Here is an 18,082-nt window from a genome sequence, read left to right as displayed (position 1 = left end):
AGGCGTGGGAATACAGACGGAATTAGGTGAACTATAGGGTTAGTTACTTGGTCTCAACTATACGAAGCTAAGTGTAATTTTGTGTAGGGATTAATCTGAGAGTATTCAATTCTGGACTAGGTCCCGGAGTTTTTCTGCATTTGCGGTATCCTCGTTAACAAAATCTTGCTGTGTCATTTACTTTTATTTTCTGCATTATAATTGTTTTATTATAATTAAAGTAAATTACACAAACGTGAATTCTTATTTACTTGATAAGCAATCCTATTGTGTTTGGTTAATCCCAAACCTTTATATCAAGTAAACATACTTCTTTGTTGTATTGTCTCGATCTCGTATCCATAGACGATCATACGTAGTGTGAATCCATTAGTTGTATTGTCTCGACTCAGTCCATAGACAATCACTTTCGGAGAAATGACTTATATGTAGGAAAAGTTTTAGCTTGAGGTATATTTGGGTACCCTCGCCTTTTCAGTTTGAAACACTCTCAAATGATAAAATCAATTGTATGGTCGATTTTCAATTGATTCACAAACTAATTCTCGAACAATAAATTATTTCAAACTAATATTGTTAAGGAACTTTGAACATCTATGCTTGAATCATATTTTGAGATTTTTAACAAGACAAGCTTGTCTCGAAATTTCTTCTTTGTAAATCTACTAGAAGTCACACGACATAGTATCGAATGATATAATGGTAAGATAGTGAGTAAATTAAAATGGTCCAGTCTTCACATACCTGATAAAAAAAATCTCCAAATGTCTTCGTCGATTTTCAGTCTTTGAGGGTGATGTCTGATACTCAACTACCAAATTCTAACCTAGTCCGAGACTTGACTTAGTAGACTACAAATCAAGATAGTTTTGATCAATGAATATTGATGAAAAGTTTGAGATAACAAAACTTATGGGTTCAACCGAGCATTGTGTAACACTTGGTATATTAAATTATAAAGTATAACGCTTATCTTTTGAACTTCGTAATTGTGACATAGAATAATCTTTGTAACTTGTTTACTAGATTGTGTAATGAACTTAGGATTGATTTCATGCCTAAAAAACCATGTTTAGTTACATGAGTTTAATGAAGTAGATTTTACGAACTTATTTTGTAGTTGAAAGAAATCAATGGGATTGGTGGTCCGGTTTTCATTGAAGATATAAGTCAGGACCGATCCTTACCTATATTTGGGAACCAAGGTAGTACTGATCCTTACCAATATTTGGAATCAAGGTAGTACGATCCTTACCTATATGGGAATCAAGGTAGAACCGATCCCTACTTATATTGGGAGTCATGATAGAACCGATCCCCATACGCAAAACCGATTTCTATTATCACGTACATTTTAAGGTTTGTGCGATTTGGAAATTGGGTTTGCAAAATAGGAAAATTAAATATGTCGACATAGTGGATAATTTGAACATGTGTACAAATCTTATCTTTTATTGTCCAAAGATATTCCATGATACTCAAGGTGAGATCACAAACATCTTTTTATTAAGATTTTCGAATATATATGTTTTGTTTTTCTAGCAAGCAGAACATATCTCTGGAAGATATATTAGTTAAGCATCTTTATGCTATCTAATATTGAGTTGTAATCCAAGAGGGATTTCAGTAATACTTTTGGATATTGGTTGAAATTAGACAAAACCGAATCTAGGCGCTCATTGCATATGTTGAGAATATTTTCGGTTATGGAAATTACTTGGTGTCCAAAATTCCTTAATCTATAAATAGTGAAGTTTGTTCTTCTTACAAACTTATACTGAGGTAGGCACTTCATTTTGTAGTCACTGTTGTATCCGATTAATAGTATTACATGTAATACTATCTTGGAAAGGAGAGTAACCTAATCAGGTGAAATCTCTTACATCCTTTAGTTTAAGATTGGTTATAGGTGGGAAACTAGAATTTGGATTGTTATTTTAGTTTTCGATTATTGATTTAATTGACTATCGGTTGTTAACTCTTGATTGCACCTAGGCTTATTATTCTTGAGAGCCTTCTCTACTGACATAACGTCACTCAAACTATATCAAGGGATTAATGGTAGTTTAGATTTGTCTTTATATCTGACGTTGAGTTGTGATCATCCATTGTTAATAGACTCTGTTTTGCGCTTGAACAATCATACATTGGAATCAAGTTTGGTTGTGCAGGTACAGAAGAAGACATTGAAGATTTGAAGGCAAGAAGATTTCTTATTGGTTTCGTATCTTTGTGATTTGCTTCGTGCAGAAACTTGATCGGCTGAGATCCGACTATATCTCGTTTATCTTTGATAGGCGGTTGATTAAATAGTCGTAGTTGATCGACAAGTTATCATTTGATAGTATTCTTCAGTATTCGAATATGATAGTTTGTAAATATAAATCTGATTATTTCGGTAATCTAGATCTTGGTTGATCTAATCCGGACAAAGGAGTTTATTAATTCAAATGCAAGAGCCTTTGTCGTACTCAACAATAATCTAATTTACTTCACGAGATTGATAGAGCGGTTACAAAACCGATTAGTCCTCTACTGTTTGGGAGACAATCCAAAGGAGTTGAGTGCTTGAAGTCTTCACGACAGCTAAAGCAACTTAAGGTAGTGGATTTTACCTTGGGATTAACGTGCATTGGCCAGATTGGTTGTAGGCGCATGGATACTGAGGAAACTAGGTAACTAGGAGTAGTTTAATTGGTCTCAACTATACAAAGTTGGTAGTAGTCTTTGTATAGTGGCTTAATTCTGAGAGTATTCAAAACCTGACTAGGTCCTGGTGTTTTTCTACATTTGCGGTTTCCTCGTTAACAAAATCTTGTTGTGTGCTTTTACTTTACTTTCCGCATTATTATTGTTTAACTTATAATTAATGTCAAGTATAATTGGTTCCTTGATAAGAAAACTAGTTATCTTACCTAATTTTGTCTTGTGTCTAAATGAGGTACAATTATTTATCAATAATTGAATCCCGATAAGTAACTAAGTTAATTTTGATCTTAGCCTGACTTATCAAATCAAAGGAAAAATTATTTCGGGCAATTTTTTCCATAAGATGCTAAAACAAATTACTTAGGTAGTTTTAGTTTTAGTATCGCCCGTCTAAAATGGTATGTTAGACCTTCATGCTTAACTCTTACATGTTGTATGAGTTCCTACGAACTTGTAAGATCCTTTCAGTTTGCTTATGTATTTTTCCGTTTCTTTGTTATTTTGTGACAAAAAGGGGGAATAATGTAAGGAGTATATAGGTGATTTACAATCACCGAGAAAGGATATATGTGTCATAATATATATCTAACAAAAGTGTAAAGCATAGATTAAGGAGGAAAAACACATCAACATGTTGTGTAATATTACATACTACAAAAGGGAATAACAAATAGGTTGACATTGAAATCTACCTAGCTTTCCTTTAGGGGTGTAAAGCTTTTGTTATTTAAATGCGTCAAAAACATCATTTGTTTTTTTTTGAATATGTGTAGGTATTATGCTGTTGGAACTTCGAATCAAGCGTATGAAGAATCTATTATCCTCATATGGCGCTAACAGGGTATGTCTACTGGCTAAACCCCTCTTTAATTAATATCGATTTAAGTATTAATTACTTTTAAAATATTTTTAATTTTTTGATTTAGGATTTTCTCTCCTGCTTCTTTAAGAAAACCAAAATAAGTAATACATGTGACTTTGTCTTACAAGTACTGAAGATATGGTTGTTTTTTATGAACCTTAAACGACAATGAAGTTCAACCTATATTTTCTGGTGACATGTGCCGTTTATAAAGCTATACCTTCCTACTAAAATGATCGTTTCCGGTATATGAAACCCCATATCTATTAATTTTAGTTTCGATCGTTAATCTTTAACTCTTAATTTTCGTAGTGATAGATGATGGTCTTATATATCTCAAAAAGCACTCATCTTTAATAGGAATGTAGAGTCTCAAAAATTAAGTCCAAATTCATCCCTGCTTGGATTTCATAAGAAAAAAAACGTCAAAACATCAGTGATAGGTCATTCTAACCATGTCAACGCATTCTACCCCTTTTAGAAATGTAAAATGATGGAAAAGATAACTACACAAATATCATACTAGAAATGTAAAATGATTGGAAGGATAACTACAAAAATAAATATCATACTGGTGCTGGTGTGCTCAAAAGTCATGAGGAGCAGTGATAAAAATACCTATATCTAGCGCTGCTAAGGGCCAGACATTACCTTGCACTTAAAAATCTCACACCATTCATCTCAAAATAAACCTATTTTAGGAACATCGTACGGTGTAAAATACTGCTACGTGTATTCGATTATAGACCTTAGATGGATAGAATCAATCATCATGGAATTATTACTCAGAGAACTGAAAATCAATTTATAAAAAAAAGGAAAAAAATAAAAAACTGTAAAAGAGAGAGAGAGATATCTTGGAGAAGGGCTATAAAGAAACAAGGGAAGAGAAAGAAAAAAGGTTTTGAGTTTTTCGATCTCGAAGAGTGTTTACTGTGGAAAGAAATATTAGGGTTTTGAGCAATAACTGAAGAAGAAGAAGAAGAAGAAGAAGAAGAAGTAATAGTAATAATAAGAAGCAATAATAATGAGTAGTGGAGGTGGTAATAGTAGCAGCTTAAAGAATGGAGGAGGAGGAGGAGTATCATCGATACCAGCAACATCAAAAAAGATGGTACAGAGTTTGAAAGAGATTGTAAACTGTCCTGAACATGAGATCTATGCTATGCTTAAAGAATGCAACATGGACCCTAATGATACCGTTCATAGGCTACTCTCTCAAGGTTCATCCGTCTCTCCATTTTCTGAATTGAATCGTTTCTTGGGTTTTTTTTTCTTTTCAATTTTTACATTTTGATGTTAATATTAAAAATCTTGTCATTTTCACACCAATCACAAAGTTTAGATTTTTTAATTTTCTCAACAATCTTGTTATTTTAAATTTGTTGATACACGTTTATTCTGAGTGTTTAGGGTTTTGATGTTATGAGTAGCCATTAGTAGATAGAATTAAAATTAAGATTAAAATAAATAAATAATCTTTTTCAGTACCGGTGTTCAAGGTTGGGTGAATTTGACATTAGATGTTTGGTATATAGTTCATTTCTAAAGAAATCCCTAATCTTTCCAGCCTTCTTATCCTCTAAATTATAACCCTGAACACCAGCTTTTCCAGCTCGCGTGTATCTTGCTTTTGCCGATTCTTGGTTGTCTGTATTGGTGGGAGTATGCACCTTCAAGATTACCTATCTTCTTTGTGTGTTTTTTTTCCCGTCAGGCAAATTCTCCTTTTTTTTTCGAACTATATATTTCCTGTTTCTTGTTTGTAGAAAGTCTCGTTGTAACAGCTAGTCAGTAATGAAATGACGTGAACTGGTAACATGACTTCATTGTCAACATGAAATGTGTCATGTTTCTATTGCGTTTAAAGGTTGAGTAGTTGCAGGAATTTGTCCATTTGCTTTACAAAGTAATATGAATTTCTGATTATCTCTATGGTATAACTTGATTCTGCTGTGCACATATTGAATTTACTATATACTCACTGTAGAAATAACCCCTTAGTACGGCAGCATTTTATCTGTACATCTTGGGAAAACAGATCTGCAGATGCTTGAAGAACCTCAAATGATGTTAATTATCATGGCTTCTCTAATCTGGTGCTTGCCTTCTGTGCAGATACTTTTCATGAGGTGAAGAGCAAAAAAGAAAAGAAAAAAGAGGTAACTGCATGTAAAAAGGTGGTGTATTTTGTACAGTAATTGGTAGATAAAAGTCCTTTCAACCGGTGTCTTGGTCTTGTTTCATTGTTAACCCTTTTATTAATTAAGAGTCATTTCTGTTTACTGTATTTGTCGCAATTTTTTGCTAACTTGGTATGTTCAATGCCTTCTCCATTCTTTTGATGAAGTGCTCCGAGGCCATAAGAGTTTAGTTTAGAAGATGATAAATGTCCCGTCTATTTTCACCCAAACATCATCATGCACTTTGAATGTTAGTTAAGATGCTCTTGTTGATAGTATTTCATTCTTCGTTTCAATGTGTCAGACCAAAGATCCTGACTCCCGCTCTCGAATTGGTAACACATCAAATCGAGGAAGTAGGGGCACTCTAGACCGTAATGCTGGACGTAGTGTATCATCTCAGTTCAGCTCAACTGGTATGCTCATCTGATTGTTTCATTTCTTGTATATTTTGTTGGGGAAGCTGATGTGTTTTTGACAATTACATGTTTACTCTAGTCTCATTGGTTATTTGATAGACTCAGGTGCTTTGCGTGGTAAACCAGCATATAGAAAAGAAAATGGTACTAACACTTATCATGGTTCTTCAACTTCTTCATCGGGAATGCCAGGCAGTAATGTAAGCCGACACTCTACGTACAGGTTAGTTTTTGTTGACCTAACACTTGGTAATATACTTTATATTGGGTTTGTTTCAAGAAGCATCCATATATTATTGAACTGGATGATCTCTGCGTGTTCTGTACAGCTTACACCGAGGTGTGCCTTGTGCTCGGTTTGTTTAAGATCATGCTGATATATTTCCTTAATATATCTAAATGTGAACTCGTGGGTTGATCTTCATGATTATAGATCCTCATGTAAAATGTAATGAAATATAGATACTTTATTTTATAAGAGAGAACAGGTAGGCGACACTTCTATTTGTCGGAATGTAAATTCGCTAGACAGTTTAAATTGTGGCTTAGGTACTCCACACAATTCCTCTTAACTGACTTTTTAGATGATTGAAATCTGTTGATCCTGAACGAGTAATTTGTTTAAGAACATGTGTATTTTTCGATGTTCTTATCAGTTTCATCCGTTCTAGATCTTTGAGGTTGTTTCAGCTAGCTAGCAGTTACCAATCGTCTGTTTGTTTGTATGCAGCGATGCTGTTAACGTTGAAAGTAAAGCACCACCTATATTTCCTTGTGATATCGTTTCTTCTTCATCACAACCAACTCCAGCATATCAATCTGCTTGGGCAGGTGTTCCAGGTCATGTCTCGATGGCTGACATAGTGAAGATGGGCAGACCTAAAGCCTCAACTAGACCAACTGTGGCTACTGAGACTTCTTACTCCAAACCTAGCGCAGTTGCTCCGAACACATCATATTACAGTGGTAAGGATCCTTTTCCATCGGAATGGGACGAGCCAAGCAACGTTGCAAGCCAACACGCAACTCACGACAATTGGCCCTCGCCTGAACAGTCAGTTCCTAGTGGGTTACCTATCTTAGAACAACCTGTCGACCATGAGATTTACAATGACCCATCTCTGGTACCCAACTTACATGCTGAGAGAGCCGATTTGCATCTAAGTTCTCAGTCAGATGATTTCCGAATAGCAAAGGGAGATGTCAATGTTGAAAACCTTAATACGGAGTCCGATCCTTCATCCAGTAGACATATAGAGGATGATAGTGGTGCAGGAGGTGTATCTCAACTTGATAGTGATGCGTTTGATAACACGCACACCTACCAATCTCACAGGCATGCTTTTGACCATCAGGAAGGTAACTTCACATTTTCCCAACTGGTTATGAGCTTTAAGCATTTGATGGTGTAATCATTATTTATATTGCTGCATTATTATTTCCTGATAGACCTCTTAGTATATTCTTGTTTTAATTTTGAAGGAACAATGCTCATATTTTGTTGTGAATCGTGAAAACTTTGATAACCGTGAAAGCTTCTTATAGTTTGTTAGTTGGCCAGCATTCATGAAAAAGTTTCATGTGAGATCGTGTATTCCCACAGCTTAGTAAACAGAGTGGCAAACACATGCATCCAGTGAAGGAAGTTTTTTCATGTAAGAAGGTTATTGTTGCGACTTGGTTATTGGTTAGAAGGTAGTTACATGGTGTGGTTACTGTTTCCACTCTCAGGATGATAGTAAAACAAAAGATATAAAAGGTCAATCATTAGCAGATATGGTTTTCTCATGCAATATTCATATTCCACCTATGTATTGTTTAGGTTGTAGTCATAATTCTGTTAGTTGACTATGTACTTAGAAAGCCTGAATTTACGGAATGACATGTGTGGATAAGGCACAAGAGTCTGGGTCTCTCAATATGCAACCGAGGTTTGTTATCATTGCTTTACAAGTTTATGACAAGGTCATCGATTGTTGCTTCTGTGTTTAGTATGGAGCTGGTGAGACCTAAGGTGTATTTATATGTTAAATATTTAAAGCCTGGTGCTAAGTAATCTCTTGATGCCACCCGACCAGAATTGGTCCTTTTTACAGAAGTTCAAACAATCTATCCACTGTTTGCAAGTTCAGTAGCAACTGCCATGTCATGTATGCCCAGATGGCATGAAGCATGGCTTCTGTTGTGAAAAGAGTACAGTAACTACAGTTTATCCATTGTTAGCAACTTCATGGGATGTGCGCTCATATTTTTTTGTCTTGATTAGATGTGATTTTGCAAAATGAAAACTCATTGTTCACGAGTTCATAGGAAAGTATGCTCATGTTTTTTTGTCTTGATTAAATGCGATTTTCCTAATAATTAAGTACCTCAAAAATCTATATAGTCAGTATCTGCTTTTCCATTGATTTTCCTGAATCTTGGCACTATTTCAGAAAGTGATGACAACTCGCAAATGTCCAAGCCAAATTACTTAGGTTCTTCGGTTGAGGATGTTCATGTAGCAGTGTCATCAGCTGCTGCTAACTTGCAACAATTAAATCTATGGAAGGAGGAACAGTTGGGGCAGTCTGTGGATGACAATCCTTCAGTAAAGATTCCAGATCACCTGCAAGTTCCTACTGCGGACTGCTTGCACTTGAGCTTTGGTAGTTTTGGATCAGGTATTGGTGCTTCATATCCTGGACAATTTGCATCTAAGTCCCATGAAAATTCTCTGGAAGATGCTTCTGCAGAAGCAGATGTTTCATCAGTTGCACATTCAGAGGCGAGGTACAACTTTCATGCCCTATACTTCTTTCTGTTTTTCGTTTCCTAGTTAATCAATTGGAACATATTAATATATTATTAAGAAAAGCACTAGTTTACACTTGCATTAGTGTTAGAGACCAGAAAGAGGGATAGATGCAAAAGATCAAGGATATTAAGCCTCACCTTTGGAAAACTCATGGTTGTCAGTGCATGTTAAGAGGATTGTAGGGCTGATTTGCAAGCTGGATCTTCTCCTTTGAAAATCCTAACTCGTACAAGCTAATCTTGAGCTTGTTGGAAATCAATAGAAAATTCATCTCCCAAGGATGGTGTCTTATGTCCTTTTTGAATAAGAAAGAATATAACCGACATCTGTATAAAGATGTTTCTTACCTTCTTATGCGGGTTTTCTTGGCAGAAATCCTGAATATTATGGGGAAGAGCAGTTCAGATCCAACTCAGATGGGAATGTAGCTTCTAAAAGTGCTGTCCCTGGAAATTATGAGTTACCTTCATCATCACAACCAGAGGCCATGAAACAAGATGCGACTGAAGCTACACATGGACATAACTACACCTTCGCCACTTCTGTGCCTGGCTATGGCTTTGAAAACATGGAGCCCAATAGTTCGTTCTCTTATGCACATGCAAATCAGATGCAGAATCTTGCAAGTCCTCAGATGCAGAATCTTGCAAACCCTCAGATGCAGAATCTTGCCCCCTTTTCAAGTGTTATGGTAATAATCCCTTACATTTGTGGCCATTAAAAACTCTTTAGTGAAGCACAAAAGGCGAGCTTTTGCTCTTATCAGTCTATCTTTCGATATTTGATTTAATTTCATTTAAGATCTGCATTCTTAGCCTTATATTGGGTGATTATGTGTGTCTTCTCAGCCGTCCTTAAGACAGTTTGAGGTCATTAAATAAATAGTCAGCCGAGGTTACGAAATGTGGCACAAGGCGAGTAGTTGCTGTTGATCATGTTATACCTCTAATTTAGAATAATAGGATTCCTCTTAACAGTGTCCTGACATACTTTATATTGTCAAGCACGTAAAAGTATTCATATATAGCTCGAAAACACATGGGGTTTCAAGGCTAAGCACCCTAAATATGTATTGGAATGTAGAATAAGATCATTCATTTTAAATCGTCAGGATGGCATTACAAATTCAGAGAGTTCTATTTAAGTATCAACATAGTGGATGCATGTAATTTGGTAGTGATGCGAGTCTGAAATTAGAGACTAAATTCTATTCGGAAGTTAGCACTCATTTTATTTACTACTTTATGCAAATCTTACCTATAGGATTTAAGTACACTTCACTCATCCTACTTTGCACACATGTTATGCAGCATGCATATTCAAATTCTTTATTGGCTTCAACGGGTCAAGGTGCACGGGAATCTGATGTTCCGTACTCACCCTTCCATGCAACACAGTCGATGCCCACAAAGTACAGCAACTCAGTTTCTTCCATAAGTGGTCCAACCATTTCAATGCCAGAGGTTTTTTGTTTCTCTGAACTTTATATGTATTTTACCTACCTGTTGCTGCCGATATCTTGGCGCTTGCTCGACAATATAAATATGTGTCATATGGCTCTAAAAGAGCTGCTGATGAATTTGACTAAAAGGTCAAAGTTTTCAGTACCCTTTGTCATTTATATGTCGTCGCTTGCTTGATGACACACACTATCTCTTGCATGTTTGAAGTTATAAACTGATGATGATCTTGACACTTTAAGGTCCAAATTCAGGGCACCCTCCAATGCCATTAATGTGTGTCATAGGGCTCAAACTTGAACTGCTGATGAATTTGATTTTAAGTTTCAAATTCAGAGTAATTCCATACAGCCCTGATGGACTGTCCGAGGGCTGTGTATAACCTGCGGGGCACAGCCCACAGTAAGCCTAGCATTTCTGAATTCCATACCTGCTAATACATTTTGAAGCTGCTGATGTGTACATGCCATGTCTAATAGTGTTGACAACTATGCTTCTTTTCTCGAAAAGCCTGATAACTTGATATGGGTTTTGTTTTTCCTGTTTTACGGTTTACCTTACTTAATTAATCTTTTCTTCACACATGTAGACTTTGAAGCCGGGTGTATTTTCTACTCCTCATCTAACGCAGCAGAATCTACCTGGTAGCAGCATTTCCACAGGACCTACACTTCCTCAACATCTAACTGTTCACTCTTACTCTCAGCCAACACTTCCTTTGGGACCTTTTGCTAACATGGTCGGCTATCCTTTCTTGCATCCGACAAGCTATTATATGCCCTCGGCCTTCCAGCAAACTTACGGTGGTAACAACGCATTCCATCATCAATCCCCGGCTGCTGTACATGGTGCAGGGATGAAGTATACACTTCCACAATTCAAAAACGGTGTTCCTTCGAGCAGCTTTCCTCCAGCAGCTGCTATTCCTTCTGGCCACGGAGGGTTTGCGGGTTCTGCTAACCTTCCCGGAAATTTTTCACTGAATCCATCCACAACCCCTGCAAGCTCAACTACTGGCTATGATGATGTTATAAACTCCCATTACAAAGACAACAGTCATCTTCTTCCACTCCAACAGGTACATAGCAAGAAGTGTTTTGCATTTTGCGCAAAATTGTTTGTTTAAAGTGTTATTGATTGTAATCATGCATGTTTGGATTTTGATGTTGCAGAACGACAACTCAGGTGTGTGGGTGCATGGGCCTACTGGTTCAAGAACAGTATCGGCAATTCCTGCTAGCACATATTATAGCTTCCAGGGCCAGGGTCAGGGTCAGGGTCAGGGTCAGGGTCAAGGCCAGGTTCAGGGTCAGCATCAGCATCAGAGTGGATTTCGACAGGGTCAGCAGCAGCAACAACAGCAGCAGCATTATGGAAATCTTGGGCACCCCAATTTCTACCCTTCTCAGACAGGGGTCTCACAGGAGCACCAGCAGCAACAGACCCAAAATGATGGTTCCCAGGGTCAACAATCTAAGCAATCACACCAGATATGGCAGCACAGCTACTGATTTTCCTCTCCCTTTGTGGTCTTAAAGGGTGCTTGTTGTGAGTTTAAAAGGTGGCCAATCAGATCAATGCATTAATTTACACGGTTAGATCAATTATACTCAAGTTTGCGCGTTCGTCTGAATCTGATCAACTGTACATACTTTAAAAGAGAACCTGAATTGGCTACTGCCCTGTGCCTTGAGGTTGTATTTTGTTTTTATATGTCAGGGTTTCTTCTCTTAACATAGGAGTACGTGTAGGACCACGTTCACTAGTCTGAGTTGGTGTTTAGTTTTCTTCTTCCTCCCTCTTGGGTTCTTCTTTTCCAATAGTGAACAAAGGTTTTTATTCCCTTTGAACAAACATGTTCCTCTAATGGTGATCTTATTAAAGATATCTAACCATAGTTTGTTCTTTCAGTTTCGTCTCGGCATTTTGTAATTCCTGGTCACTGGTGCTGTAGAAACCATGCTTGGTCGAGCAGACCCAAACTTGTCTTTCAAGGAGGGAGACCTACAATATTCAGAGTAACCTACAATAATATCTCTGCAAGTGCATTTGGTTCAACAACCGTGGACAGCAAGGGAAATGATTTCCAAACTTACAAATTGGTTTTCACCGAATCTTGTACTGCTTTAAAAGTAAATGTCCGTAGTTGTTCTGATGACGGGTAATTGAATGATTTCTTAAAAACAAAATTTTCATTCACAATTTACCTTTAATTAATAAAGGTTTTTAGTATCTGTTGGGAAAGACAAATGACATGAAACGAAGTCTGTTGGAAATTAGGCAGTCTGGTCTGAATATTTTACAATTGATTATTTGGGGTTTGTTTTACTTAACCATCTCCTAATTCCCAATCATTCTTTTCAGACTCATTTCATAATTTAATTTTCATAAGCCCCCCCTACTTATACTCTGCTTCCAAATGTTTTTTTCCATATAAACTCATTGCGTCATTTGCATGAATGGCAAGTGGAGATCTAACAACATTTACAGAACCAACATCACATACAGATAACGCATTCTGCAGTCAGAAATCTTCTCTTGAATCAAGAGGATTAATTATTTCTCCAAAAATGCCATCAGTAACTATAGCTTCACAGGGAGAATCAGCGAGGAGGCCTCGTGGTCGACCTGCTGGTTCAAAGAACAAACCAAAGCCACCGATTATCATCACGCGCGACAGTGCCAATGCCCTCCGCGCTCATGCAATGGAGGTCAGTTCAGGCTGTGATGTCAGTGAAAGCATTGCTAACTTTGCTAGGAGACGTCAAAGAGGAGTTTGCATACTCAGCGGGACTGGATGTGTGATGAACGTTACTCTTCGACAACCCTCGACCTCAGGTGCAATAGTGACTCTACATGGACGGTTTGAGATTCTATCGTTGCTCGGGTCCTTCTTACCCCCACCTGCTCCAGCTGGAATGACGGGGCTTACAATTTATCTAGTTGGAGCTCAAGGACAGGTCGTAGGTGGGGCTGTAGTTGGTGCCCTAATTGCTTCAGGTCCTGTAGTGATCATGGCTGCTTCTTTCATAAATGCAACTTTTGACCGACTTCCTCTGGATGATGAAGAAGTTTCTGCTGCAGCTGCGCATAACCAGCATTGCCAAAATACACGCCGGCCTTTTCATCACGTTGACGTTTCAAATATGTATGGCGTTCCTCCGAATTTGTTAACGAATGGTAGTTTGTCTCCAGAGGTTTACTCATGGGCACCCGGACATCAGCTAACAAAGACATAAAGCTTCGGAATTTAGGAATTTCTTCTCCACTTCATATGGTCCTTAGTCGAGTCATGGGTTCGTCATAAACCGAGGATTCTTGGATTATAAATACTTTTGGTTGTTCCAGTTACGATGAACATGATGCACAGATTACTCACAATGAGGTTATTTAAATTATAGGAGAAACTGAATTCTGATTCAATTTTCGTTTACAAATTTAACGGCATAAGCTCAATTGCCTAATTTTCATCTATGGAATCTCCGTTCTCAGATTTCGCTTTACTCGAATAACTTCTTGCTTACCGACAGTTTACCAAACTTGATCATATCCCCGTCTGATCGATTAGAACTATACATGTGCTTGATGGACCCAGAATGGCCGGACCTATCTTTTATTTTAAGTAAAATGGCCGGACTTATAAACTGTAGGGGTGCACATAGGTGGACTCGAATTAAAATTACGTTGAATAGAACAGAAGTATTCGTGACCTAAAAGCCACGATTGGTGCCGACTGGAGGGATCCGGTGTTAAAATTACGTTGAATCCGTGTGATTACGCTTCATTTAATCCCGATAACATAATTTATTGACCTGTTTTATAACGCGCGCCGTTATAACACCATGTGAGTCTTTATTGAGCTAAAACAGACCCAACAAAACAAAACCAACACATTTACCCCATTTTACCTAAACTGACTAAATAACCCTTCCGTCTATTTCCCTACACCTTCTATTTTCTTCCCTATTCGATTAACCGACTCTTCTTTTCACTCAGAAACTATCAAAAACATCCCTCTCTCTTCCCTCAGAAACCAGATCTGAAACCATTTTTGATTCCTTCATCTTCTTGCTACAGAAAACAGTTAATCGAACTCGTAACAAAGAAGTCTAACCTTCCTCGAAAGGAAATTAGGTTGAAGTTCTATTTTATTTTGACCTAGTCTTATTTTTCTTAAGAAATTAGGCGAATAAGCAAGAGAAAAAGAAAGATGAAAAGAGGAAACCTATTAGGAAAGTGGTTGTAAAAAGATCTGCAAAAGGTAAACCTAGTTTTATTGTTCTTCAGATGTTCTCTTTACTGATTTCATTTTGATGTTGTTTCACCTAATTCGAGATTATGAATCTTAGGTTCTGTAGAAATTCGATTCATAGTCATCTGCTTGGTTTCATCACTTGGTTTGATCACTTTTTGAATCTTAGGTTCTGTAGAAATTCGATTATGAATCTTCGGTTTCATCTGCTGATTTCATACATAGGATTCTGTAGTTTCATAGTAGATTTTTTTTACTTCAATGGTTTCTTTGATGAAACCAAATCTGGTTTCCATCATCTTCATCAATATATGATTTTATAATCTTTTGATGGGTATGGTTTGGTGCTACTGGTATTACTAAGGTATAATCTGTTTTTTTTTTGATGAAACCAGATTTGGTTTCATCATTTTCCAATTGTTAAATTGGTTCCACTATAACTGATGATGCTTGCTAAGGTATATTCTGGCTTTTCTGATGAAACCTTTTTTGGTTTCATCACTTTTCATTTTACAACAAACATCAACAAACATCATTCAAAATGAAAAAGTGATGAAACTATATTTGGTTACCAAGAGTTTGTTTCATGTAACTATATTTGGTTACACCATTTGTACTTTAGTTTCATCAATAACCATATGTTTGTTTTAAGTAATAGAAATTTGCCTGATAAACCTACATATGCATCATGCCTATTTACTTTGAAAATCAAAATTTTATGACATAACTAAGGTTCTAGGATGATGTATATGAGAATGATGTATATGGAGTTATGAACCGCTGAAGCTCTTTTTGTTGTGTAAGAAGACGAACAAAACATAGCTTATCAGTTTTGTTAGATCTTTGTCCTCCTTTTCTTTCTTTCTGGAGTTTGCGAACACATAGCTTATCTAAAAAATAATTTGCAACTAAAGCTCTTATTGTTGTGTTCTCTGTGTTGCGTGTTTATTTCTAGTTTATCTGATGCAACCAAATCTGGTTGCATCATTTTTAGTTATTGGTTTCATTATTTTTATCTATGATTCACCTAACTTTTGGTTTCACTTACAGGTAAAAAAAGAGAAACAGAGTCGTATAGATGCTCGTTGCATCATTTGTGCAAAGTAGTAGCTGACATAAAGGCGTTGATACAGAACAAAGAACCGCATATGTTAGCTCTTAAATCATGTCCATTCTGGCGTTTCATTGAGCCATTCTTTGATGGTGTAGTGGAAGAAGAAGAGCTCGTCAAAAAGACAAAAGCATTCATGATGGTTTTACAGTCACTTGAATTCAGAAAATATGGTAAGCTACCATTGTGTTTCAGGTAGGTAGATCAAAGAAATGACTCTGCGGACAATTCCAGAACATTTCTCTGTTTTTTTTAGTCTACAAATGATGGAGGGTGTAGAAGTAGATGAAGAAGTGGGCATAAGTGAAGAACTGGAGAAAAAGGTTAAAATCTTCGTCGCTCAGTATTTTAAAGGAAGTAAGAAGACGTTCAAAGATGATATTCAACGTTGCATGATGAAAGCCTCAGCGGATGAAACCAAAGCAGACGAGTTTATAAAGTTTTTCGTCATGTTCCTGTTAGTGTCGGTATTCGTCCCCAACAAAGGTGGGCGAAGTCTGGCTGCCAAGTACTTGTATATGGTATTTGATATGAACAAGGTTTGTTGGCCGCAAGTGTTCCATGATTATATACTTGAGTCAATAATAGATTGTGATGGCGATGTTGAAAACGTAGTTGGTTGCGTAATTTACCCGCTGGTAAGTTATTTTTTGTTCTTTTGATTAATAAGTTATATTCTTTTATAATGTATCTGATATTGATTCTTAATTTGAATCTTGTTTTTTTTTTTAAGTATTTGGTAGCAGAGATGACTATGATTGCAAAAAGGAAGGATGGGCTCGACAGGTATCCGAGGTTTGCTAGATGGAACCTTGGCAATGTCTGCCAGCAAATATTGGAAAACTTCGACGGTTTCTCCGACAATAAAGATTTATACTCTTAGGTAAAGAAGATTTACTTTTCTATCAATCCATTTCAAATTTAATATCATCAAAAAGAGAAAGATTTACTTTTTTTTTGATGAAACCTTTTTTGGTTCCATCAAATTTTTTATCTGAAACCAATTTTGGTTTCATCAAAAAAATTAGCTGAAACCAATTTTACTTGTGTACTGCAGAAGAATATGCGTCGCCGCAAGGGGTCATTCTTGCTTGAATATGACGATCAAGAGAAGCGTTTGGTTGAGCCCATAGATGAAGATGATATTGTTGTTGAAGATTCTGTTGAACCTGAAGAGCCGGTTGAAGACAATGTTGCAGACCATATTGCTGAAAATGAAGTGCCTGCACAAGTTGAAGACAACTCTTACGAGGCCAAATACAGGTGGGCAAGAATGGTGATTGAAAAGCTTACAACAGTTGGCAACAATGGACTCTCCGAAGAAGATAAAGCAGTATTGGAAAAATATGACTCTGAGATTGGGTTTCAACCATCATTGAAGACTTACTCCAGAAGGAAGCTAAGAGAGACCAAGTAGACTTGCTCCAGAAAGAAGATGTTCGTTCGGAACCAGAAAAGATTTCAGATGTTGAGGTGATATGTTAGTTAGATTTGCAGAATTTACTTATTGATAATAGAATTGAAAAACGTTACATTTTTATTGATATGTTAGATTTGATCTGTGAATTTTACTTATTATTTATTAAATAGAAATTTTACATTTTTTTTTTTATGTCTTGGTTATTTTTTTCTTTTTTTTTTTATAAATTTTACATTTTTATTTGACAAACTGGTTCAAAGTAATTTTACATTGTATTGCTTGTATGTTAGTATGTGGCATTTTGTATCTTAAACCTTGTATTGCAGGTGGTAAAAGGTGCAGCGCCGGAGGATGAAATGATGCATATTGCCGGTAAGAATTTACTGCATGAAGGAACATGACAAGAGGATGTTGAAGAAATGGTTCAAACTAGTGAAGCAATGATACAAGGTTATGTAGCTTTTCTGATGGAACCAGAAAAGGTTTCAATACCTGGAAATGTTGTTGAAGATGTTTTGATGGAACCAGAAAGGGTTTCACTGTATGGAGATGCAGAAAAATCTGGCGATGTTGTCTCTTCATAAGATGCAGAACCACAACAAGGAATAGAAGAGTCTGATAAAGAACAAGGACAAGGAGGAGTAGAAATAGAAGAGGTTTCGGAGTTGACTCCAAACACTATCGATGAAATCAAGGTGGCCGAGCAGGTTGAATTTGAAATGAAGAAATCTTCATCAAAACCGGAGGACGAGACTAAACAATTAACTCCGAATACTCTTGAGGAAATCAAGGTGGCCGAGCAGGTAGAATCCGAGGCCAAGAAATGTTAATCAAATCCAGGGAATGAACAAGAAGAGGGTATGGAATTG

The 18,082-nt window shown here is 36.7% G+C and overlaps 2 protein-coding genes across 6 annotated transcripts; both read left to right on the top strand.

Moving 5' to 3' along the window:
- The first annotated feature begins 4,395 nt into the window (after nt 1–4,395).
- On the top strand, nt 4,396–12,340 carry LOC113289924. 5 transcript variants are annotated; one of them, XM_026539353.1, is made up of 10 exons: nt 4,396–4,794; nt 5,690–5,733; nt 6,059–6,170; nt 6,279–6,396; nt 6,904–7,532; nt 8,609–8,945; nt 9,343–9,661; nt 10,281–10,433; nt 11,020–11,508; nt 11,603–12,340. In XM_026539353.1, exons 1-10 carry the CDS (start codon nt 4,599–4,601, stop codon nt 11,939–11,941), a joined length of 2,736 nt encoding a protein of 911 aa, XP_026395138.1. In that variant the 5' UTR covers nt 4,396–4,598; the 3' UTR covers nt 11,942–12,340. The 5 variants fall into 5 exon arrangements, with proteins under 5 accessions (XP_026395138.1, XP_026395137.1, XP_026395136.1 ...); XM_026539352.1 differs by having other exon boundaries at nt 6,273–6,396; XM_026539351.1 differs by having other exon boundaries at nt 5,690–5,751.
- A 549-nt stretch (nt 12,341–12,889) lies between these two features.
- On the top strand, nt 12,890–13,792 carry LOC113291718 (AT-hook motif nuclear-localized protein 16-like). The gene has a single exon (XM_026541216.1). The coding sequence runs from the start codon at nt 12,890–12,892 to the stop codon at nt 13,667–13,669; it is 780 nt and encodes a 259-aa protein (XP_026397001.1). The 3' UTR covers nt 13,670–13,792.
- Nucleotides 13,793–18,082: the final 4,290 nt, after the last annotated feature.

Source organism: Papaver somniferum, chromosome 6 (genome assembly GCF_003573695.1).
Source record: "Papaver somniferum cultivar HN1 chromosome 6, ASM357369v1, whole genome shotgun sequence".
Taxonomy (NCBI): domain Eukaryota; kingdom Viridiplantae; phylum Streptophyta; class Magnoliopsida; order Ranunculales; family Papaveraceae; genus Papaver; species Papaver somniferum.
Note: the sequence above shows the minus strand (reverse complement) of the source record. Positions and strands in the feature narration are given on the sequence as shown.